A 17516-nucleotide genomic window follows, 5' to 3' on the forward strand; every position below is an offset into this window, starting at 1 on the left:
CCAGGAGGGATATAGTAGGATCACATGGCAGATATATTTTCAATTTTTTGAAATAAAGTGGGCAAGTTTAACTTCCCCATCAGTAATATATAAGATAAGGATTTACTTTGGTCCGCATGCTTGCCTGCATGTTTTCTCAATGTCTGCTTGGCCTAAATTTTAAACATGCAGATGTATTCATTGTACACAGGAGAGTCAGGTTAGCCGAAGTCCAGGTACGGAAGAGCTGAAAAGGCTGGGGTGATTCTCTTGGGAGACAGAATAACCCACTTGAAGGAAGACAAACAATAGAACGAGGGCCATGGGTGGAAGCTGCAAGGGTTCAAGTTCAACGTTGCATAGGGAGGATTTTTGTGCCAGTGGGTTGACAGAGGTCAGGTACTGTGTGTGAATGGGCATAGACTGAAAGGCTACTCTGGGACACAAGGATGCTGAAAAGGGCAGTCAAGAAAGATGGACGGAGCTTGATGTCTCTGTTGAAATAGATTCTTAATCCTTCTCATTCTATCCCTGCTGGAGGGGTTTTCCTCAGATATGACACTCGCCTGTACTTAAATAGCTAGAACGTCTGGAGTCTAAAGCCTAAGGGAACAACATTCCAGACGTCTCTCATCCCAGCTGCCATAAGATGTGAAATTTTATTCCCCCAAGCTACAAATGCTTGCCTTAGCCTCCAATAGGAGAAAAGTCTGTGGTGCTGAAAGGGGATGGAACAGAAATCTTTGCAATGTAAAGTTAACTTCTGATCTTCTTTAGAGGAAACCCCAAGGTTGGCACAGGAAAAGGATGCTGAAAGTGTCCGGGAGAAACTCACAACCTAGGGGCATGGTAATCCCGCTGTGTGTGTACTTATCAAAGGTAGCTCCCTCTTATACTCATGGATTCTGCAACAATGAATTCAACCACTCGTAGGTAGAGAATAGCTTTTGGAAAGTGTACCTGTATTGCATGTCTTCAAAACTCTTTCTTGTGAGTACTTGTGACTACTCGTGGAATCATCCATCCATTAATAAATGGTATTCAAGGTGAGTCGTGCCTCTGTTTGGAATCCAATTAATTATTCCAGGCATGCATTTAGAAAATGCTACATTGCCCCGCAGGGCTGTCTAGTTTCCAAAGAGTGATTCACTGAGAGGCAGAACCATAATATTGGCAGCCATGGCTTCACAATATTAGACCCTGGAGCTAGTGAGATGGCTCACCAGGTCTTAACCTGTCTGTCACCAAGCCTAATGGCACGAGTTTGATCATCAGAATTCGTGTGGTAGAAGGAGAGAACTGACTCCCAAAAGTTGTCCTCCGACCTCTACGCATATGCCTGCCTCAAAAAAAAAAAATGTGAATGTCAAACATTTACTGCCACTCTCCGTGTATTTTTCTTTCCTTAAACTCATCCTTTCTATTTTGTATACTAATACCAGAGATAACTCGCTTGACTCTTAGCTAAAAACACCACCAACAAAGTTGTTCAAAGCTCAACTTTTAGCCAGATGTTGTGGCACACGCCTTTAGTCTTAGCCCTTGGGAAGCAGAGAAAGATTAATCCCTGAGTTTGAGGCCTGCCTTGTCTACAAAGAGAGTTCCAGGACAGCCAGGGCTACTTAGGGAAGCCACGTCTTGAAAATACAGCCAAAAGAAATCTCAACTATTTTTTTTGACACTTCTCCCTTAACAAACCACTTCCCCACTCTGATGAAATGCTGCCATCATGCTGGAAATGACAGGTGGAAGCTGCACGGGTTGAAATGTATGCCCACTGAGCAATATGCTGAAATTCCAAACCCCTAGTATCTCAGAATCTGATCTTATGTGAAGACAGAGTTTTCGCAATTTAACTAGTCAAGTAAAATGAAGTCTTAGAGCAGTCCTTGGAGTTCACTCCCTTAATCCCAGCACTGGGGAGGCTAAGGCAGGCAGATCTCTGTGAGTTCCAGGGCAGACTGATCTACATAGTGAGTCTCAGGTCAGTCAAGACTATGTAGAGAGGGGTTGGGGATTTAGTTCAGTGGTAGAGCGCTTGCCTAGCAAGCGCAAGGCCCTGGGTTCAGTCCTCAGCTCCGAAAAACAGAAAAAGAAAAAAAAAAAAGAATATGTAGAGAAACTGTCTCAAAAGCAAAAGAAAGCAAAACAAAACAAAATGAAGTCTTAGAGTAGAGTTTAATCCAATAGAATCAGTGCATTCATAAGAAAGAGACATTTAGACATAAAGCATACACATGGTAGGAGGAGGAGGAAGAGGAGGAGGAAAGGAGGAAGAGGAGGAAGAGGAGGAGGAAAGGAGGAAGAGGAGGAGGAAAGGAGGAAGAGGAGGAGGAGAGGAGGAAAGGAGGAAGAGGAGGAGGAAAGGAGGAGGAGGAGGAGGAGGAGGAAGAAGAGGAAGAGGAAGAGGAGGAGGAGGAGGAAGAGGAGGAGGAAAGGAGGAGGAGGAGGAGGAGGAGGAGGAAGAGGAGGAGGAGGAGGAGGAAAGGAGGAAGAGGAGGAAGAGGAGGAGGAGGAGGAAGAGGAGGAGGAGGAGGAGGAGGAAGAGGAGGAGGAGGAGGAGGAGGAAAGGAGGAAGAGGAGGAAGAGGAGGAGGAGGAGGAAAGGAGGAAGAGGAGGAGGAGGAGGAGGAGGAAAGGAGGAGGAGGAGGAGGAGGAAAGGAGGAGGAGGAAGAGGAGGAGGAAAGGAGGAGGAGGAAAAGGAGGAGGAGGAGGAGGAGGAGGAAAGGAGGAAGAGGAGGAAGAGGAGGAGGAGGAGAAGGAAAGGAGGAAGAGGAGGAGGAGGAGGAGGAGGAAGAGGAGGAGGAAAGGAGGAAGAGGAGGAAGAGGAGGAGGAGGAGGAGGAGGAGGAGGAGGAAAGGAGGAAGAGGAGGAAGAGGAGGAGGAGGAGGAGGAGGAGGAGGAAGAGGAGGAAGAGGAGGAGGAGGAAAGGAGGAGGAGGAGGAGGAGGAGGAGGAGGAGGAGGAGATAAACTAACGTACGCAGGGTGAAGTAGTTGTCTACAAGACACAGAGGAAGGCCTGAACAGACACTTCCACACAGCCTTTAAAGAACCAATGCTATCCCCCTCAACTTGATTTCTGACTTTTAATCTCCACAAGTATGACAATAAATTTCTGTTATTTAAGCCACTAGTGGAATAAAAATATCGTTATCTTCTTGTCTCTTTCTCAATAATTTCTTTAAAAATCCTTGTGAGGGTCAGGAGAGATGACACACTGGTTAAAAACACACTCTGCTCTTGAAATAGACCCGAGTTTCCGTTCCCGAAGGCATCGGGTGGCTCACAACCACCTGATAACCACTATAACTCGAATTCTAGGGAACGTAATGCTGTCTTCTGGACCCCATGGGTGCCCACGCACACATGCACGTACATGTACATATAACTTAAAAATAATAAAAATCTTATCTCTAAAAATATCTTAATGAGGAATCTGTGTGGGGGCACTCCACATCGAATCATGAAGAAAGACTCGAAGGCGAAACATCCTTAGTGGGAAACAGCTCTGCCCTTCACTTTGGCTTGAACATTAGCTGGAAAGTGGGAACTAGGAAAGCAACTACCTCAGTCTTAGAAACTGAGCAACGGCGCGTGTCAAATCTTAGCATACTGCTAAGGAATGCCAGGTATTCATGTGGTAGGTGCATTGTAAAATAAACTTAGGTTCATGGCAGAAGCCGTCTCCATCTGTTACTTGGATAGCCTGGCCGAAGACAAAAACAAGAGATGTATTTTGACTTCTGTTCTTCTCCATTTTGTAAATGTGGCACAAAGAGCCAACAGAATGATGAGAAAAGGTTCAAGGTCGGTGAGCTAAAGCACCAACCACCATCATTTTCTCAGCAGAGTCCTACCTTTGAGGCTGGAGGGCTGGCCACAAAGGGATGCTAGGACCAAGGGTTGCAGAATATCAAGGCCCAGAATCTCTCTCTCATTCACCTCAAAGTTTCAACAAAATTTGTACTGTGTAATTTCAAAGAAAGGGGAACAGTATACCGGAAATGTGGGGGAACTGGAAACATATTCTTTGTTAGATTAAGGGCAGAATCAGACTTGAGCAGGAAGACATGGGTTTCTTCTATTTGGGGAAAGACGGGAGGGTTCTATTGCATAGTAAGAAAACTGACCTCAGAGAGTGACTAGAACAGAGAAGTAAGCCTGGCATCTGCTCCCTGAACTTGCAGAAACAAGACGATGGTGATGATAATGGTTGTGACGGTAATGACGATGGCCAATACCCAATGTTATGTAACAAGGTTCTGTCTGGTATACTTGGCAATCGTCAATTAAACTGTGTCAATAGCATACGTGGTTATCTCATTTGATCTTTATACAACAACCTTGCAAAAGTCCTCTAAAGAAAAACAGACCCTGGGTTCGGTCCCCAGCTCCGAAAAAAAGAACCAAAAAAAAAAAAAAAAAAAAGAAAGAAAGAAAGAAAAGAAAAGCAGAGCTGGGTGGGTTTGCCCTATAGAGTAGAGCCAGGGTAGTGGTTGGGACTGTCAACACTCTCCAGAAGCAACTCTAGCCTTTCTTATGAGATGAGAATCTTCCTCTTTCAACACTGAGGTAAATTCACAGAGGGTTTGAATTCTAAATACTACCATTGTCGCAAGTAATGGCTGCCACAATCTTGTTGAAGGAACAGGTTCTTACACAAAGTCCCCAGTGGCTTTTGGGCTGACGCTGGAGTCCCGAATACTGTGTTGATTTCCTCAGGTGATGATTCAGCAAAATTGTCCTTTGCTTCATGTAATGAAAGTGGAAACCACAGGAAACGCTGTGGGCAGAGTGCTGGTTTGGGGTTTGTTTGTGAACTCTGCTCCCTCTCCCTCTCCCTCTCCCTCTCCCTCTCCCTCTCCCTCTCCCTCTCCCTCTCCCTCTCCCTCTCCCTCTCCCTCTCCCTCTCCCTCTCCCTCTCCCCCCTTCCCCCTCTCCCTCTCCCTCTCCCTCTCCCCCCTCTCCCTCTTATTTTTAGATAAAGTCATATTCTGTAGCCCAAAATCCTAACAAGGCTTCTTTCTGTCTTAGCCTCCTGATTGCTGGGGCTATAAGTGACTACCACCATATCTAGTATGTTGTCAGATCCTGAGCTTGAATTTTCACCCTCAACCTGAGCAATGTGACAAAAGTACATTGATTTAAGAGAGAGGGGAAGAGAGGGGGAAGGGGAAGGGGAGGGAGAGAAAAAACTGGGGACATCCTGTTCCTTTGTTAAGTAATGAAATAACCTCATGACAACAAAAGAAACTCAATGAAAATGACTGCAAGTCAGATCTGGTAGCTCAAACCTGTAATCGCAATATTTGGGAAGTTGGGGCTGGAGGATAGCTGTAAGCTCAAGGCTATACAGTGAGTTCCAGAGCAACTCAGCTAAAATAAAGCCATGTCCCCCAAAATAAGGAGGAGGGACACAGAGACAGCTGGGTGGTTAAAAGCTCCTGCTGCTTTTACAGAGAGCCTGGACCAATTCCCGGCATCCACACCGAGCAGCTTACAGGACCAGCTCACAGGACCAACTCACAGGATGCCTGTACCTTTGCTCCAGGGGATTGGGAGGCCTCTGGCCTCCACCACCATCACAGACACACATGTGCAAATGCCCCATCACACACACATTAACTAACATAAATCTTGTTTTAAAAAGTTACAGGGAGAAAGTATGGGAAAGGCGAGAGGAAGGGAAGGAAAAACAAAAACAGCTGCAGAATCTGACTCAGGACTTCTGAAGCAGCCGTCTTCAGAGAAACCCAGGCAAGGAACAAGCAGAGATGGCCCTTTGCAGGAAGTAAGATCTCTACAGCTCGTGTCTACGTGGCTAAAGGCATGGCTGCTTTTCCGTTTCAGCAGGATGTAAAGTGGGATCACCTGTACTTCTGAAGACTGTCAAGAAGCTTACACAAGCCGCCGCATGAACCCGACATAAGGAAAAGCATCACTGGGAACTTCTTAAGTGGGTATGTGCTGTACACACAACCTGACATATCTTCTCAATAGGTTTACTAGTCGATTGATTTACATGTGGGTGGTGGCGTATTTGCACATGTGTGTCAGTGTCAGTGGTGGAGGCCAAAGACATCGCATCCCCCTGGAGCATCCTGTGACCTGCCCAGTGTGGGTGCTGGGAACTGATCCTTGCTCTCTGTAAGAGCAGCAAGCATTTGAGGCCTCATTCTGCTGGTAATAAAACTAGATTAGGAGAAGACTGAGTGTTGTGATCAAGCCTACACACACATATACATGCAATAAATGCATATACACACACACACAACACAAGCATACAATTCATACACACACGATACATGCATACACACATACACATACAACACATGTATACACATATACACACATAACACAAATATACACACACAACACAAGCACACACACACATACACAATACATGCATACACACATACACATGCAACACAAGCATACACACACATACACACACAATACATGCATACACACCTACACATACAACACAAGCATACACACATGTACACACACGACAAAAGTATATATACATATACACACAATACATGCATATATACATATACACACAATATATGCATACATGCATATACACACATGCATATACATGTATAGATACATACAAACACACAACTAATTAACTCATAAAAATCATTTCAGTTTCAAAGTACTGTGGCACCTTTCTATACTCCTAGGACTTGGAAGGGTGAGACAGGAGGATCATAAGTTCAAGACCAGCCTGGGCTATGTACGGAGATGCTGCCCCAGAAAGCAAATCATAAAATCAATTAGAACAGGAAACAGCTGAAAAACTCTTTGACTAAATTTGGTGGCTATAAATAGCCTATTTACAAACAATCCCTAGAAGGTGTCTCAAACTTAGATGAGGAAAAGCAAGAGGGACAGGTGATTGGAACTAAGAGGTGTTTGACACGTCTCTCATTCTCATAGGATGCCCCTAAGGACCCTGATATATACTTATTCTGGTCACCATTTTGAAAGTTGCCCTCAGAAAGATTAAATGCTTAAAAGGCACACCTCTGAGTAGTAGACATGGTGAGTGCTGACTCTAGTCTCTGACTCTGAAATCATTTGCTCTTGAGCCTGGTTTTCTAAATGCTCCATAAGGAAGTCATGACACCAGCTTGGCTCCAAGGCAGCATGATCTGAGTGCAAGCCTCCAGCTTGCCAGCCAACCCACTCTTAAACGGGTCCCTCTCTTGCCCCACAACTTCTCTTCAGTTCCCAGGCCCAGAGAATGAATGGAAACCAAGTGACCTTTCTCCCACGTCTTGACATCTCTTAGACAGTCCACTATCAAGCAGACACTTAGAGATGCCTGGTACCTATTTTACAAAAGAAAAAAGCTTTCCCCAGCAAGAGTTCTTCAGCTGTTTGCCTGAGCTGAAATGCCAGGAAGTAGCTGTCCCCCTTTCTGCCCGTAAGAATCATCCAGAAATGAATAAAGCCAACATAGTACATCTCCTGCATAGTGCTGTAAGAGTACAGTCAGTGAACAATCCCCACACTCGCAGGGAAAAGTAGAGATCAAACCAGCCATTGTCAGCCCTCGTGATAGATAACCCAGAATAGTCAATGGCAAATACAATGCTTTAAGTGATATATATTCACATATGTCTGACTGTATGTATGTATGTATGCATGCATGTATGTGTGTATATATAATGCTGTCTCTATCTGCTAACTCCTGCCCACCTTGGGTCCCCAAAGCTCACTGCCCCACTTAGGGAGAAGAGGCACAGGGAATCAGCTGGCCACGTGGAGAAGCTGTTGCTCCTGTGTAACATCAAGTGCAGGCAACAGCGGAGTTTTCTCCATGTGCAGGGCCTAGTGCCCATTGAAGCTGAGCTCTTGGCAACAACTTTCAAAATAATGGGATGAGTGTTAGTCATACAGGTCTGGCATTAACATGCAAATAAGAATGCCCAAGTCCCCTATTTTACGGTTTTCTTTTAAAATCCAGGCACTAACCATGGCTATAAAAGAGAAAGGAAAAAAAATAGTGGGACCTTTGCTTGGTATTTCTCATTGAATTCACTAGAGTCAAGGCACTAAGGGAGAGAGAAGGCGGAGACTGTGAAAGCTAAAGACATTTCACCTACTCTCACACAAAAGCTTCGCCTTGCCTGAAGAGCCGCTACTCCACTCCGTCAATCAAGTGCAACAGCTCCATTTTCATTGCAGTCATGGTGTATGCAAAGCCAAAGTTTGCTACAAAGCCCCACTCCATGTATTCAGGGACATCACAGGGAGGCTTAACCCGGTCAAGTCTGTAAACTGTGTCTATCTTCTCAGTCTCTGCTGCCCGCCTCTCTCCCACTGCCTCTCTCCCGCCTCTGTCAGGCTTGAACAATCACTTTGACTGCCATACCCCAGCTCCCTGGAGATGGGCCTGTGGAAGGGCACCTCCGAGGCAAGCATATCTCTGTGAAGAGATATGACAAAGCACTTGGGGATTGTGTCAGCGGAATATAAGAATGAAAACCAAGCTGCGCCTCTCTGAGACAGGATCAGGAGTGGTAAGGTTTCCTCACTTCTGTAACTGGGAGGGAGGGAGGAGAAGAGGGGTTGAAGGGGAAAGGGGGAGAGAAGGAGTGGGGGAGAGAGAGAGAGAGAGAGAGAGAGAGAGAGAGAGAGAGAGAGAGATCCTGCTATTTTGCAGCTTGTAAAAGGACTGTGATATCCTAGAGAAACAACATCCTGAGGGTGTCAGAAGTTCTGACTGTTGGATCACTGCCCCACACACACACCAGTCACCAGTCTCTCTCCCTCCATTCTTTCTTTCTTTCCTTCCTACCTTCCTTTCTTCCTGCCTTTTTGGTCTAGTCCTTCAACAATAACTCCCAGCATGCTTTCTGGAGGCAGGGAGTGAGGAACGGAGGGAGTGGGGCAAGCCTTTAGAGCAAAGTTTTCAAATCAGTTCCCATAAGTAGCAACCAAATGGAGGCAAGGAGCTCACCAGAAACAGTTGTATTAGCCAGGTAATAGTGGTGTCCTCCTTTAATTCCAGCACTCAGGAGGTAGAGGCAGGCAAATCTCTGAATTCAAGGTCAGCCCAGTCTACAGATCTAGTTCCAGGACAGCCAGGGTTATACAGAGAAACCCTGTCTTGATAAAAACAAAAACAAACAAACAAAAAACCCAAAAAAACAAACAGACTTGAGAAACAGTTATATTTTATGTAATCTGTTGGACTAGCCAAGAAGGTTACATTTTGGTAGAGTGGGCAGACTACTGTCCTATTGGCAATGACAGGGTTGTGAACACCAACTGTCTACTGCGGTCTCTCTGAACTCCTCTCCTGGGTGACCAGGTCAGCATTCTTGGCTGTTAGGTGGTGATCTGGTCATTTTTCTGGTTCTCTGGCTCTGGCTTAGCTGGTCACTCTTCTCTGAAAGGAGAGAAGAGCCTTCTCATCATTATAGTAGATCTCTAATGAGGTCTTGCTATGGTCTGGGTATGGGTTAGTTATAACTCCCCAAAGACCTCAGAGGCTCGGTCTCCATGGCAACACTGTTGGAAGGCAATGGAAGCAAACGTAGTAGAGCCTAGTGGAGGTGTTCAAGTCACAGGAGAAGGTACCCAGGTCTCACCATTACCCTTGCAAAAGAGGTTGTTCTTTGCTTCTTAGACTTGAATTCCCAAAGCTATGAACTAAACCTTTTTTCTTCATAAGTAGTTTATGTCAAGGATTTCATTATAGTCATGAAAGCTCACTAATACAGAGTCTAAGAAGGAATTTCCCTGGGCTCCTCAACTAAAAACGAAACCACAGTATGATCTAGTTGTAGCCCTCCTGGTTAGATACCCAAAGGAGCCTAGGTATATCTGTATGTATTGGGACATTATTCACAATAACCAAGTTCTAGAATCAGCTGAGATACACAGAGATGGAGTCACATAGTTAGAATGAACTGGAAATCATTGTGTTAAATATAACAAGCTGAACCCAGAAAAAACAGTGTGTGTTTTCTCTCATATAGACTTGTAATATAGACTTAAAAAACAAAACAAAACAAAAAAGAGTCAATATGAGGTACACATTACATGAGTACATCAAAAATGCCTATAAGCATGTCAGAATTAAACCCATTATTTCATACAATTAATGTATGCCAGTGTGACAAACAAACAAACAACAACAACAACAAAAACAGTACCTTGGCTGTCTTGGAATTCACTCTGTAGACCAGGTTCGCTTTTTAACTCAGAGATCCACCTGCCTCTGCCCCCTGAGTGCTGGGATTAAAGATGTGCACCGTCACTCCGAGCTAACAAAGGAAGCATTAACATTTTGGTAGAGTGGGCAGACTACTGTTCTATTGGCAATGACAGGGTTGTGAACACCAGCTGTCTACTGCGGTCTCTCTGAACTCCTCTCCTGGGTGACCAGGTCAGCATTAAACCCATACCCAGACCATAAATATATTTAGGAGGACTTCCCTCTGCGTTTCTCCCCTGTGATAGCTGAAAGCTTCATTCTTCAGCTTCCACCCCCAGGAAGACTGTGGCGAGACCTCCGTTCATGACCTCTGAGGCTGAACTCAGCTAACTTTCGGATTTGTATACACTCCCCTCAAGGTCGTGTCCTGCTGGGACACTGTCTGAAATGTTATAGAGGAAAAATAGCTTTGGCTTCCATTTTCTCTCTCTGATTTGTTGAAGAATTCTCAGCACTGAGCCTGCCTGTCAGGCTCAGAGGTAACATTTGTTCTCCATCAGGAACCAGGTGGCTCTTATTATGCAAATAGAACTCCCCAGATGTTCTCCAGAAAGGCCCGGTTTGTCTAAGGATCACAGAACGGATTTATTCTGAGACCTACACCATTAATCACCGTTTGGAGTTGAGAACGGATTTCTAACAATGCGGGTACTGGTGGTTCAGGTCCAGCTTCAGCCAGCAAGAGCTCAAAGACTCCAAACAGTGGTTCATCCGTAAACAGAACTGTGCCTGCTGTGGTTCTCATTTGGCACTAGATGAGCCCACGATCAGGAGAATGCAGCAAAAGGAAAAAGGAAGGACCCTTCTCTCCTGTTTGAGGCTAGTCCTGTGAAAGTTACTGAAACAAACCAAGCCTGTTGCCTCTTTGCCATGCTCCCTGCCAGCTCCGGTCATGCAGGCCTTCACCAGCTAGGACCCTTACTGTGTGAAACCCCACAGCCTGCCCCCTAGTCTAGCCTGACCCACCCCCCTTAGCAGTCTGCAGGAGGCACTAAGTCGATTCCTGACCTGCATAGAGCTGCACACATGGAAAGAGTTCACAAGCTAACCTCCAGAGAGGATGTCCCCAGAGGTAGGATATAAGGACACTGTGACCTAATCATACCAGCTGCCTGGCTCGGAGCCACCAAGCCTAACTGAGCTCCCGCCCTTACTAAATATCTACTTAAGTCATTTACTCAATTGATATCAGAATATCAACCACTACGGTGTAGTCACCAGGGTTATAGCACAAATAAACAAATGTCCTACCTTCTCTGAGCTAAATTCGGATCCACTATGTCATGATAACCTAGGCATCTGCCAGTGTCACTTTCCTGCTTCTCTCAGTAAATACCTGAGGTGCATCCCCTAAAACTTTGCCCAACACAGGTTAAGCTGAGTTCTCAGTAACTTAGGCAAAGGCCTCATCTGGGAACCACTGTTTCTTACCTTCCAGGTCCCACCCCAAATTATGTCAAACTCATGGGCTTAATGGGCCCAAATTGTTCCTGATTTTCTCAACTTCATCCTTATCTTGTTTACTGGATCTCTGGATACTCCACATTGTCCCCGGCCACAGACCATGTTTGAACTAGGTCGGGGACTTCCTCTGTGAATAGCCATGTGGATCTAAGTAGAGACTTGCTTGCTCTATCCCAAAGTCAGGGAGGGAGTGGCACTAATAGGAGGTGTGGCCTTGTTGGAATGGGTGTGGTCTTATTGGAGTGGGTGTGGTCTTGTTGTGTCACTGTGTTGGAATGGGCTTTGAAGCTCCAACCAGAGTAGGAGAGACAGTCTTCTTCTGGTGGCCTTCAGATGAAGATGTAGGACTCTCAGTTCCTCCTGCACCATGCCTGCCTGGATGCTGTCATGTTACTGCCTTGATGATAATGGACTGAACCTCTGAACCAGTCACAATTAAATATCATCTTTATAAGTGTTGCCTTGGTCATGGTGGCTGTTCCCTGCAGTACAACGCTAAGTCAGAAGTGTTTTATCAAAGAAGGGATTATTTTATATATATATATATATATATATATATATATATATATATATATATATATATATATATCATATAACAGCACCCACACTAGTGCCAGCTATGTTCTAATAGCATTGTTTCCCCACCCCCAAGGTCTCCACAGTCCCCACATAGCAACCACCCAACTTCTTGCTGAGAAATCTGCTCACATTCCCAGCCATCTGCCCCCTGTGGTTAGCTGTCACAAATCCCTGTAACCTGGTAAAATCAAAACTCTAGAGGCTTGTAATTTATCAGTCATATTTATATCAGTAAATTCTCAGCCCACAGGACGCCCACACAAATGAACTCAGAGCCAATTAATATTGATATAAGATATCCACCTAGATTGGACAAATTGTCCTGTATCAATCTATGATATCCATAGCTACCTGTGGCTATTTAAAGTCAAGAGGAAATCTGGATTATCTTTCTCTTCCTCCATCTTCCTTCCTTCTCCTGTGTCTCCCTATCTCTCCCGTCTCTAAAACTCTCAGTCCACCTCCTCTATCCATTACCCAATCACAGGCTCTAGTCCTATCTTGTGCCTGCCCTCACCTGCATATAGACAGCAATCCACAGGGATCACTATATGGACAACTTTATGGTAAAATAAACCACTCAGGACAATACATTTCCTATTGGTTTTTACTTGGAATCTAAACGGCAGTCTTATTTTACGTCTACAAAAGGCAAGCACAGTAAGTCAAGGCCAGCAGGGTCTCAATTAGAGCTGACCTTTCTGTCACATGGGTCAGTTTTGTTCTCCCAGAACACTGCTCCGCAATCAGATAGAAACAACCCAAGACGCGCTTCCTCTCCCGCTGTCCGATGCCAAATAAAGACCCTGCTCATGTGACTCTGTGTAGAGTCCTGGTCAGCAAGAATATTCTAGTCGAGAAATAGGACACCCCTTTCCCTTTTTCATCCCTCTCCTTTCCTCAAAAACTGGTATCTACCCTCCTTATCTCTCAGCCCTGCTCTAGAGCAAAGCAGTAAATTCCAACCTTCCAACCCCAAGGCAGACTAACAACTTAGCCCTGGAATCTAACACAGAAGACAGAGAGAGGACCAGAGAAGAGATCTTCCTCTGGTGTTAAGTCTTTGATGGCTACGTCAAAAAATCTGACAAAGGAAAAGCCAGGTCTTACAGTAGATTGACCTGTTGTTAAACCCCATGTAATCCTACCTAGGCAATAGTTCTGCGTTGGTCCAGTCCAGAAAACACAGGATGCCGGGGCATCCTTAGATGGAAGACTCTCTAGTGTCCCCTCTGAATTCTTTTGCAATGCTCAAGTGCCCTCCCAGCTGCAGAGGAATGCCTCTCAATGCGCTTGCCCTAGCTAGGATGCTGCCACGCCCAAGGTTGTGGGCATCATCAGTGGTCAATGCCTAATTGATATGGAGAACCAAAGACTTTACTATTAAAACAACTCAGGGGTTGGGGATTTAGCTCAGTGGTAGAGCGCTTGCCTAGCAAGCGCAAGGCCCTGGGTTCGATCCCCAGCTCCGGAAAAAAAAAAAAAAAGAAAGAAAAAAAAAAAAAAAACACAAACAACTCAGGACATTCCTATCTCTCAAACACTCTAGCACTGAGGCATCCATGGGTGCAATTCAGCCTTGCCTCGAATACTCCCGAGGCTCTCCAGAATGTTTATCATCATAACAACGTAGATCTGAACACCTTTTCTGCGTACTTAGCCATGAGCAGTCTTCCCTTTCTTCCACTTAATACATTACTGAATAGAAAGGGTATAAGCTAGCACTAAATTGGTTCCTTCCTATTTCCTAGGATTTTGATAAAAGTTCTCTTCCAGAGTCTCTCTACAGTGTTCTCTGTCACCAGGCCCACAGATTTCTCTACCTAGAGTCAGAGGGTACAACCAGGTGCTGCAAGGACATCCCTGACTCCTTATTCCATCAGAGGAAACTTTATAGTACCCAGCCTTTTACAAATATTTCCAGTCAGATGCATAAAGGAAGCAGCTAACGTTGTAAAAGAGAAGGTTGAGTTAGGTAACAGTGTGGGAGGTTCAAGGGTACAGGGCATGCATATTCAATTAGCCAGAGTTCGTTGGCTATAGAACAAATACTGCTTGCCCAGGATTGGAGCTTGACTCCACAATAAACAACAACAGTCACGGATTCCTCTGTCCAAAGCCTAGCAACTATCACCATACTCTACACAACTGCCCGTGCATGTAGGGGAGTGTGCATGCGTGAGAGGAAGAGAGAGGGAGAGAGAGAGAGAGAGAGAGAGAGAGAGAGAGAGAGAGAGAGAGAGAGAGAGAGAGAGAGAGAGAGGAAATCTCATTGCTCTTCATGGACTGAATTTGAGTCCTTTAAAGTATGAGGAAAATGCTAAAAACGCTGTACCAAAAGGAGCTCCTTATCTTCTACAACTTCAGTGTCCCTCCAGGTGCAATTATTATAAGTTGCCAAACAAACAATCAAGACATTTAGAAGCTGGAATAAACACACAATTCTGCTCTTAGAGATGGACACTTCTGTCTTCTTTGTAGTAAAACTCTGCCCACATTGTCAGGAAATGACCAGGACTTCCCATTGCTGTCTTAAAGCTCTTTAAGAACTATAGAGTTCTATAATAGGCTCCAGAGAAACTAAGTGACTGAAAAGAGGTCCTGTGTAGCCGGGACTAGAAACTGGGACTAGAATAATTTCACTACTAGCTTCATTCTGGGACTAGACACTGCGAATTGTGCAAAGGGACTCTCCACCTTTTTCTGAAACAAGAATGTTCTTAGAAGAATCCAGAAAATGTCCATTTCATTTGTGGCTCCATTCTCCACGCTGTGACATTTCCAACACAAAGGCCACCAAGCTAACAAAACGCAGCCCTTTTCTCATCTCCATCTCATCTTCAGACAAGATGTGGGCTTCCTCTCAGGGGCCCGACTAAAATCTGAAATCTGGACCATCTCCAGAACAGTCTCCATTCAAAAATGCATGGAGGGGTGGAAGAAGTGTCGAAGAATTGGGGCTGACACAGAGCAACCAAGCACAGTTTCTAGAAACTTGAGACCAAGGCTCAAGAAGGAGACAGAGACGCAAACCCATATGATAAAATACACATTTATTAGAAATTTCCAGCAGCAGCGTTTCCAGTAGCTTTTTAATTTCTAATCAAAGTAATTACAATGGGTACTCAAAATACGAGCAACAAAATATTTCGAGGACTCGAGAATAAAATAATCAGTAGTATATTTCATTCATCCATTCTCCCACCCTCCCATTCATTCATTAACACATGTGCAAGGTGAACACAGAGAACCAGGAATGCTACTCGCTGTGGAAAACGCATGCTCGTGCCATACTTCCTGTGACAGAGGATACACCAACCACTCAAAAGAAGAGCTGGGACGTACAGTACGTTCGGACACAAATGCACGGATTTAGGCAAAGGCCTGAGAAAGGCTCAGGAAGAATGTTTTCCCTTTCTATTCGTCGTCAACTGAGGAAATAAATAGTCAGTACAATAACATTGTGCACCCAGAGTCAGACACCCAGCTGAGGCTTCGATCGACTGGTGTCTGTTCGGCGCCCTGCTCTGTGGAGACACGGGTCTGGCTTTAGTACATACAGTCAACTACGGAATTCCAGTCACGAAGGTAGGGGACACCTGAGATGACAGGCAAGGGCTTAAGTTGATTTAAGGTCTGTCAAGCAAGAGCTCGTTCCATGAGACAGAAACTCAGTATGGGACGTGACACGGCAGGTGCAAATGTTGACTTGGCAACTAGGGACGAAGCACAATCAAAACATAGCTGGCCTCAGAAGGCGGAGGAGCGCAGAAGGGTCCAGCTGAGTCACCCTGTGTACCGTCTGTGTTGTCTGAGCCATCTACAGCGCATGAAGCCAACACTGGCCCCTATCTGCACACTCACTAATCAGGTTGACACGTGATGTTGAACGTTGACTATTAATTAAGTGCCAATGTGTAAAAATGGGCCCTCAAATGAGCATAAAGAATTCCTGTATTGTTTCAAAGGAAATATGAGTGTTATCTCCTCTCTAGACAGATCCAAAGCCCTAGGCCAATTCCTTTCCTCACCAGATCGTGTATTCTTCAGCTCAGCGACCCACTCAACGGGCACCTTCGTGTTAGCAGGGGCAGAGGTGTGATAATCCTTCCAAAGTTTACACAAGTCCAGTAATGTTCACAGCATCACCTCCAGACAACATCAGTCCAAGATATACACAGTGCCCGTGATAATTGTAAAAATATGAAGTGGCATCAGTAAAAAAGACACACGACACACCTTCAATTATAGGCAAACAGAGAAAAATATATTTTTTTTATAAAGTATTGAATGTTAACTTCTTTTTCATTTGTCTGTAAAAAATATATGTGCAAAAGTGAGTGTCTAAATGTTCCCTAGAGAGCTGGCGAGGCTATACGTCGGAATCTTCTTTAACGAGATTTGCAGTGTCTTTAAAGGTGTCTTCTGTGGCAGTGTAGCCTGGAGTCAAATTTCTTTTTGAAGCTTTGGCAGGGAGAGAAGGAGACGGAGGGGGGGCCACAGCCACAGCATCCTTTACCTCACTGTCCATCTGCAACCACAAGACATGGGTGAGTCATTTACGTCCCCAGCATGACCAGAAACAGCTCCGCATGAGGGCTAACCTCTGTCACTTTGTCCAAAATAAACTCAGTGTATGCCCAACCTAACCCAACAATGAATGTCTGTCCTTAGAACAGGGATCAAGTTACCTCTGCGTAGATTGGGTTCTCAAAGTTCGTTGTCTGTTTGGGTTTTCGTTTGAAGATGTTCCATTTTTTGCCCTAAATGAAAAGGGGAGGAGGACAGCTTTCAGTAATGGAGTTTTCTATTTTCTATTTTGAAATTTCTTCTGAGGAGTCTTTTCCTAGGTTTTTTAAACTCTTATTGAAAACATATTAACTTAGGAGTGTGGCTTAAGTAGTATATTACTCAGTTCCTCTTCTGGTCCCTGAACAGTAACTAAGACTCTCTCAGCTGTTTTCATGTAATGTTTTCAAAGTCTTTTCTCAATGTAAAATGTGCAGCTTGAGAATCTGGAGTCATGCCATCTAGAAGATCTGCCATGCAGCCAGTCAGATACAGAGTATACAAGACACCAAGAGGGAGGTTTCTAGAGCAGCCTAGAAGCTCAAGGAAAAGCCAAATTGTCTCTTACTTCAAAAACTATGTCTTGGCCAGACTAGCCCTCTCACTTCGTCACATTCTCTATCATCGTCATCATCATCGACAAAAACTGACATTTACTGAGTGTTTGCTGAGCATCAGGAATTGCTT

The 17516-nt window shown here is 44.8% G+C and overlaps 1 protein-coding gene across 1 annotated transcript in view; it reads right to left on the minus strand.

The window, feature by feature from the left end:
• Nucleotides 1-15299: 15299 nt before the first annotated feature.
• Nucleotides 15300-17516, minus strand: part of Lrp2 (LDL receptor related protein 2) — a 157788-nt gene continuing 155571 nt past the window's right edge. The window contains 2 exon segments of the mRNA NM_030827.2: nucleotides 15300-16791; nucleotides 16952-17023. Coding sequence (NP_110454.2) covers nucleotides 16633-16791; nucleotides 16952-17023 — 231 coding nt within the window. The 3' untranslated portion in view covers nucleotides 15300-16632.

The sequence above is a fragment of the Rattus norvegicus genome, chromosome 3, assembly GCF_021556685.1.
Source record: "Rattus norvegicus strain SHRSP/BbbUtx chromosome 3, alternate assembly SHRSP_T2T, whole genome shotgun sequence".
NCBI classification, from domain to species: domain Eukaryota; kingdom Metazoa; phylum Chordata; class Mammalia; order Rodentia; family Muridae; genus Rattus; species Rattus norvegicus.